Here is an 8157-nt window from a genome sequence, read left to right on the forward strand (position 1 = left end):
TCTCACACTGCTGTGACAATAGGGATAACATGTAGCATTAAGAGCTGGGCTGGGGAGAGTCTGGTGGTTTAGATTCAGAGGCACGGGGGTCTGCATTTGGTCCAGAAAAGTTCCCTGCGGCTGATCCAGTGTATCAGGAAGTCTAACTCTGCCCCACTTGTTTAAACTCTTCCAGAGGCAATGGCTAGCTTCCAGACATCTTTCTTTCCTTCAGAGGCATTCTTAGGAAAGAGCAACTGGAGCAACTGGAGCTGCCTGTCTGTATTTCTGTGAGAAGTTTTCCTCCTAGGAAATGAATATTTTGTTGCATTATGTGGGGTCAAATACGTGGTTTGGCATTTGGGTTTCAGACTCAACCTCTACCGTATTCTATGTTTGGGGAAAAGTTACTGATTTCTGTGCTGCCACCTCCAAATACCACTCATCTTGTGATGTTGTGCACACCAATTCTTCAATTTTTGAAATGCAAAAGAGGGGATCCTTATCTTATGGGTTGACTTTAGTCATAAAAATTGTTGTCTGGGTGCCTGGGGAAGATTTGTCATCGCAATCCTTGGGAACTCGTACTCTACAATATATCTCACAGGAGTGAAAACTGCAAAACAAGTTTTATTAAATGCTTTGTTTATTCAGATATTGTGCAGCTTCAGTACAAAAGATGCAAGAAGGTTTCATAAGTTTCAAAGAAAAGCTATAATCTCACAAGCAACATGGAAAGATTTTCATTTCAAAGAGCCAGACTGCAGTTTCCTGTTTCATAGTGTGGTCCAATACATGTCTACTCAGAAATCCCACTGAATTCAGCAGGGCTTACTTCCAAGTAAGTAGATCTAGGATGGCAGCCTCATGCTGCTGACTTCAGGCAAGATAATTCAGTAGAAGGCATACAATTTTGCTTCAGTTAGTTAGGCAGATTTGAATCAGGAAAGAACAAGACAACTTTCATAAAGAAGCAGATTCCGGAATAGTGACATTTTCCTGACTTCAGTCTCCAGCCAGGTGTTCCGTTTAGAAAAATTTAGTTGTGGCCCAAAGAAGTGTAGCTTCTTCCATCGCAGTGCTATAGTGCAGGGAAAAATGCACTTACCGAATATTGTCATTTATCAAACATCTTATTGAAAAGATGTAAAATGACAGGAGAAGGCAGGTAGAGCAACAATCCTATAAAACATTGTTGTCATACCATGAAAATTAGGCCCGCCACCCAATGAAAGTTCTCTTTGCCCAAAGCTATGCAAAGGTTGGCCTTGCTGAGTAAAGAGGAGAGGGGAAAACAATATTCTTCTATAAAATATTTTCCGTATCCATTTTCCATTGATTTTGTTGCATGAACTCTTCCTTTATTCTGGCTTAGCAAATCTACCGAGAGCAATGATGCTCTGGGTGCAATTGTGCCGGACGAAATAGAGGAAAGGACGGTCAGCCCGAATCTCCACAGGTTCCCGACGTGGACGCCTATCCTTGGGGCAAGGGACTGGCTCTGGTTCTTCACCACCCTCCTCATCAATCTCGATAGCAGCATCATGGACCAGCTGAGTCAGAGCCACGCCTTCTGTTGTGGTTGCTCCGGAGAAATCAGCCTTTTCGTGGTCAGTCAGATCCGGCAGATTCAGGTATTCAGTGGCTTCAATGCTCTTCTCTGAGCTGAATTTGGGAATGGCCACATCCACCTCGATGGCCTTCAGATGACAGGACAGGTCAAGCAGATGCTCGTGGCTAAGTCCATCTTCCAGCTAGAGGAACACATAGAAGTTACAGTGATATCATTCCAATCCCAGGTTGAATCAAAACAAGGGAGAATACAATAAGAAAAATATATCAACAGACTTTTTCCACACCAGTATTATTGAAATTAAGGGCCTGGCATGGATAAGGTGAATAGCTATAATAGGGATATATTATAGGGATGATATATCATAGGGTATAATATCATAGGGATGGAAAGACCATTTACCTGTTCAAGAGCTTCTGCACTGCAGTCTACTGGCAGCAGCAGAACAAAGGTCAGTTCATTGTTCTTGTAGGGGATCTCAAGAACTTGGACTTGAACATTGCATAGGTCAATTGTCCCTGCATTGTAGACACCCCTCCTGTGCATCAGCTGCACACTGTGGCATTCCTTCTGTGAAGAAAAGGAAAAAAGGAAATATTTAAAAAGAGAGAAGGAACTTAGTTTGCTTTGGGAAGTTCTTTCTTTCATCCTTTCTTTCTCAGACATCGTGAGATTCGGCATTGCAAAAAACAAAAGCAGAAAAACACCTCCCAGAGAAAAAGAAAAGGGAGACAGCAGATTCTTCTCTTTTGCAATTTCAGCAACAATCCTACTAAATTGAAATCAATTGGACTGGCATCAAGTGGCCAAGTTAAACCCCATTCTTAGCAGTGGGGCTCTAGGACAGCTAACTCTAGTTTTGGGCCATCATCTTCAACTAAAAGGGGTGATGACCGTCCAGCATTGCAGAGCCTTCCTTGCACCAAGTGTTTCAAGTGACCTCCATCAAGACCTCATTGGGGCAACTCAACTCCAACACTAAACGTGTATTCTGGAAGTTACAAGGTACATTGTCTCTGCACAAAAGAAGCAAGGAAGCTAGGGATATGTTTCTAACTCACCTCATCTGCATGATGAGGGTAAAAGGGAGCTTCTTCTGTGAGCTCTTTGTCAAATTTCACTTCCCATTGTCCTTTGAAGAAGAGAGCATTCACCAGCAGGAGCTGAACAAGGCAATCAAAGCTGTCCTTGGGGAGAAGGTCCTTGATTTTACCTGGCAAAGAAATTGTTACAATGGGTTTTTTGGGAATGGGGGAATACAATTTGTAGTTCACGGTTAATGGAGAATAAATGGAACAGCTTGAATAAAGTACTTAATTATACCCTAAGTAGTCCTTTGCAACAGAATGGGAGCATTTAACTGTTTTTATAAGCAAATAAAATAGTATGGGCACCAGTTTATTGCAACAAATCAATCCTACCTTTCCTCATGTTTGAAGGAAAGCAGAGGTCACAGTGGGCTCTTAGCTTATTCTTGGAGAATAAGAAAGATTTAACTGGTTTTTTGAACCAGCATGAGAAGAACAAAGACCGGAGACCTCCCTATCATGAAAGTTCTGTCAGGAAGAGGTCATTAGTGCATTCTGTGGTCTTACCATGTGTACGGGTTTCAACCCAAAGGTTGATGAGTCTCCTCACTTCCTCAGGGGCATTATGGAAATCCACACCATCCACTTCAGTCAAGTACAGTTTGAGAGCACAGAAAACGAATTTCTGAACAAGAAAACATTGGATCCATGTATCAGTAAATATATAACAAAACAGAAAATGTCCAGAGTATTCTCTCGCATTTGAGTACTGCCTAATTCCCTTAAAGATTCAGTGCCTCTTTGTAGTTTCAGAACACTAAATTTTGCAGGTGGAGACTTTCATAGAGCAGATAATCATTACCATAGTAGATCTCTCTGGTTGCCTGGGAATGAGGGACAAGTTTGACAGACACCAGTAGATGATGAATCCATTCATGCAGCCGCTGGGAGAGATCATCAGGAGGCTTGGGCTGGGCGTTCATCAGTATGTGGATGATACCCAGCTCTACCTCTCTTTTAAATCAGAACCAGTGAAGGCGGTGAAGGTCCTGTGTGAGTGTCTGGAGGCGGTTGGAGGATAGATGGCGGCTAACAAATTGAGGTTGAATTCTGACAAGACAGAAATACTGTTTTGGGGGGACAGGAGGCGGGCAGGTGTCGAGGATTCCCTGGTCTTGAATGGGGTAACTGTGCCCCTGAAGGACCAGGTGCGCAACCTGGGAGTCATTTTGGACTCACAGCTGTCCATGGAGGCACAGGTCAAATCTGTGTCTAGACCCTATCTCCCTGCAGACTGTCTCACCAGAGTGGTGCATGCTCTGGTTATCTCCTGCTTGGACTACTGCAATGCGCTCTGTGTGGGGCTACCTTTGAAGGTGACTCGGAAACTACAACTAATCCAGAATGCAGCAGCTAGACTGGTGACTGGGGGCGGCCACCGAGGCCATATAACACCGGTCTTGAAAGACCTACAGTGGCTCCCAGTATGTTTCTGAGCACAATTCAAAGTGTTGCTGCTGACCTTTAAAGCCCTAAATGGCCTCGGTCCAGTATACCTGAAGGAGCGTCTCCACCCCCATCGTTCTGCCCGGATGCTGAGGTCCAGCGCCGAGGGCCTTCTGGCGGTTCCCTCATTGCAAGAAGCAAAGCTACAGGGAACCAGGCAGAGGGCCTTCTCGGTAGTGGTGCCCACCCTGTGGAACGCCCTTCCAGAAGATGTCAAAGCAATAAACAACTACCTGACATTCAGAAGACATCTTAAGGCAGCCCTGTTCAGGGAAGTTTTTAACATATGATATTTTAGTGTATTTTTGGTTTCTATGGAAGCCGCCCAGAGTGGCTGGGGAGGCCCAGCCAGATGGGCGGGGCATAAATAATAAATAAATTATTATTATTATTATTATTATTATTATTATTATTATTATTATTTATGGTAGAATACAGTCAATAGCAGGTTGCAATGTGCACTTGGTTCTCACAGTACAGTGGAGCACCCATAGGGGCCAAAATTAGAGTTACCTGGATGAAAGCAATATCCTTGTTTCCATAGAGCTTGTTGGCAAAACTCAGGGTATAGTTGGCGCTGGGCTCATTAAGAGTCGCAAGGATTTTGCTGAATGCCGTATGGATTCCTTCAGGCTTCTCACACTCATAGCAAGGAACATCCTAAGGATTCAAAAAGAAGGAGGTTAATTCTCACAACACCTGGCTACTTATCTTCTTAAGGGTATATCTTGTGAGAAAGAAAACTTACAAACTTATCTTAAGCAACAAAGCTTGCTTGAAAGTCGACCTCAGGTATGCCTACTTTGAAGTAAACATTTATCACATCTGAATCCCTCCAGGCAGCCCAGCTCATCTTTCTTGTGATTTACTCAATTTTATGCTCACAGCAACGTTAGATGTGGGTTAATGGTGACTGACTCAACATCACCCAGTGAGCTTCACATCTAAGTAAGAATTTAGCGGTTTCATTCCTACTTTCCTGTGGATTTTATCACAAGTTGTGTGGTATCATTTAGAATACTTAGAGATAACCCCCTAAATGTCTATTTGTGTGTGTGTGATTATTATTATTATTTTGATGAAACTCTCCAGATGTTTCACAACTTACGCGTCTAGGACAACGTGGCTCGGGCTCGGGCTCAGGGCAAGGAGCTGGGCGGTGAATGACTCGTCTCTTGTCACAAGGTTTAGGTTCAGGACGTGGTCTCGGTTTGGCAACACCAGCACCTTGGGTCTGCAATGAAGTTATAAAATGTCTGCATCCATAGGTAGTTCATTTCCGCCCATTTACAATAAAGGAATAAGAAATGTTGGCATGAAACCAAATTAGTTTTTCAAACATCAGCCAATCCTTGTTCTGATGTTGCACTGATATCAGACACATATATTGATGCTTTAATCCTCCTTCATCCAAATATTTTGTTGCAAATATATTTATGAAAATGACATTTGCACTTTTAAGAGCTGATTCAGTGCTCAAGGCCCCTTTTCTTCCTTTAGAGATGTTTCTTCCCAACAGGCATGGAGTTGATGCTGAGATAACAGGAGATAATACTAATATGCAAGCTGGGTTCTTTGGGCAGGGGAGGGATACACCTTTATCCAAGCGTTCTTCTACATACCCTTCTTAGTCTGGTTGTTGAATGTCCCAGGCTCCTGCTTCTGGGTTTGTCACACTCCTTCACTTCATCCCAATGCAGGACCTTGAATGAAATTGGAACATTGCTTCAGTTGCACAGGCAATATTATAACAGCAGCACTTATTATCCTGATATGTATGTCACATGACTCTTAGATCATATGTGACATTTGCAGGATGGATATCTTCCTGCATACTAATCTTCGAAATGATTCAACATGTTTGGCCCATGATATCTGAATCATGCTAAATTAATGATCCAAACATACATACAAACTTCAGGCAATCTATGGTTCTGCCTTGAGATAATAGAAACAAATCTCATATAGGATGAGAATTAAAGGAATCGAATCTTAAATTTAGTTCTCCACATTTTGCAACAGTTTGCTATTTTTTATTTATTTTTTTAAAAAAGATCCACATGAAAATTCACAAGCATTTTAGTGTGAAATTCTCCTAACAAACCCATTTCAGATGCATTTTCTTTTACTAATGTACACATTTTTGCAAGCAGTTAATCCAATACAATGCATGTTATGCCACTTTCGCTAATATCTTCATTTTTATGCACATTTCCCCCTAATATATGAATTTTTGTAAATATTACTTTTACAAAATAAGTACAGGTAAGTAGAAATCTATTTAAAAAGAGCTGTTTTTGGCTCATACATTGTTTTGAAAACTACAAATTTGGAAGATTCCATTTGGAAGATTTCCATTCCATTCAACCAAATTTCTCCTCCATGCCTAGTGATGCAATATTCTTTGATCTCTGCACATTTATGGGATTTTGTGCAGAGACGTTGACTGGGCTTATTACTGGATCAAGCCACAGTGAGGTCATTTCTCAACTTGTATCAAATATGACCGGTGATGGAAAGGTATCTGCTAATGAGGAGCCCAGTCTGAAGGCTGCATCTCTACTGCTTGATTAGACCCACCTTCTCAATCTGAGCTGCTTGTTCACAACCAGATGCATAAGCGAGGAAGCCCAGGCCTGCGGTGAGGTTTGCAGGGGAGATCAAGAGGTTGTCGCATGGGTGCTCAGTGGTCAACACTTTGAAAAAGTCGACTCCACATTTAGCATTGGCTTCAGGCAGGGTGGTCATGATGGAATTCAAAAGCTCTGAGGGAAGACCAAAACAGCTCATCATTTCAGGATCCTTCAGAATACAGATATACTTGTTCCTACTTCTGCACTGCAATACTTTCTATCACCAAACCCACAATTTTGAAGAACTACCCATGATAAAAGAACTGCTGTAAAGATGCACATCACCCAACACAAGGCTGCATGGATGCTTGAAAGGAGAGCTGCTTACCTTGGCTTCAGCTGTGATGATAGGAGTCTGGCAGGTGAGTGTGATGCTCTCCTCCTGTGAGATGCTGGTATTTATACTGATCATCTCACACCCCCACAACCATTAAACTACTTTGTATTTTCTGAATCTGCAAAAAATTAGATTAATTCAAATTTACATAATGAAACCAGTACGATGCAAAAACTGGACATTTCTAATGATCAGAGGTAATTATCTTGGATTGCCACATATACTCCCTATATGACTTTGCTTAATTATGTATACTTCATCTAGTGCAAAGTGCAGGCACAATGTGACACACCCTGTCAGCATTGGTGTATTGTCAGCGTGTCCCAAAGCACTCCAAATATCCCCTTGAAACTGTCCCTTAAAACCAAGTTTTCCCCCAAGAGACTCCATTGAAAGAATCTGTGTCCCTAGAGGCAGAAAAGGCAGAGGGTTCTTTTCTTGCTTGAAAAAAATGTGTAAGAAATTGAAAATGACACAGCAGGGGAGTGGAGGAAATGGTGAGGATCACTCGATTAGATGTTTTAAAAAATAGATTGGACATTTTCGTAGAAAATGTTTCTATCAGTCAAAATGGCTCAATGAAATGTTCGAGTCCAAAGGCACTATAGTTCCAAATACAATTCAAGATGCTGAGCGTGAGTGGCAGAGGAGAGCTGTTGTTTTTGAAGAAGAGAAGAAGAAGAAGAGTTTGGATTTGATATCCCGCCTTTCACTCCCTTTAAGGAGTCTCAAAGCGGCTAACAAACTCCTTTCCCTTCCTCCCCCACAACAAACACTCTGTGAGGTGAGTGGGGCTGAGAGACTTCAAAGAAGTGTGACTGGCCCAAGGTCACCCAGCAGCTGCATGTGGAGGAGCGGAGACGCGAACCCGGTTCCCCAGATTACGAGACTACCGCTCTTAACCACTACACCACACTGACATATATGCCACCTTTCAAGAAACACCAGACTGAACATTGTTCAAAACAGAAGACTGCATCAGATGTAACTTTAGTTCTACCTATCTAGGTTCTTTGTAAGTTGTAACATCTGGAGAGCCATCACTTGCTATGTGCTTTTAGGGTTCACAAACTACAATCCATCCTGGGGTAGCGTGTTATT

At 42.3% G+C, this 8157-nt stretch overlaps 1 protein-coding gene across 1 annotated transcript; it reads right to left on the minus strand.

Moving 5' to 3' along the window:
- Positions 1–607: 607 nt before the first annotated feature.
- Positions 608–7085, minus strand: LOC309348051 (serpin B3-like). The gene is made up of 9 exons (XM_081873123.1): positions 7048–7085; positions 6667–6851; positions 5709–5789; positions 5195–5320; positions 4600–4746; positions 3148–3265; positions 2614–2765; positions 1955–2122; positions 608–1733 (listed from the first exon to the last, which is right to left on the minus strand). The coding sequence occupies exons 2-9, from the start codon at positions 6832–6834 to the stop codon at positions 1341–1343; spliced, it is 1353 nt and encodes a 450-aa protein (XP_081729249.1). The 5' UTR covers positions 6835–6851; positions 7048–7085; the 3' UTR covers positions 608–1340.
- Positions 7086–8157: the final 1072 nt, after the last annotated feature.

This window comes from Podarcis erhardii, assembly GCF_964252035.2.
Source record: "Podarcis erhardii genome assembly, chromosome: 8".
In the NCBI taxonomy this organism is placed as follows: domain Eukaryota; kingdom Metazoa; phylum Chordata; class Lepidosauria; order Squamata; family Lacertidae; genus Podarcis; species Podarcis erhardii.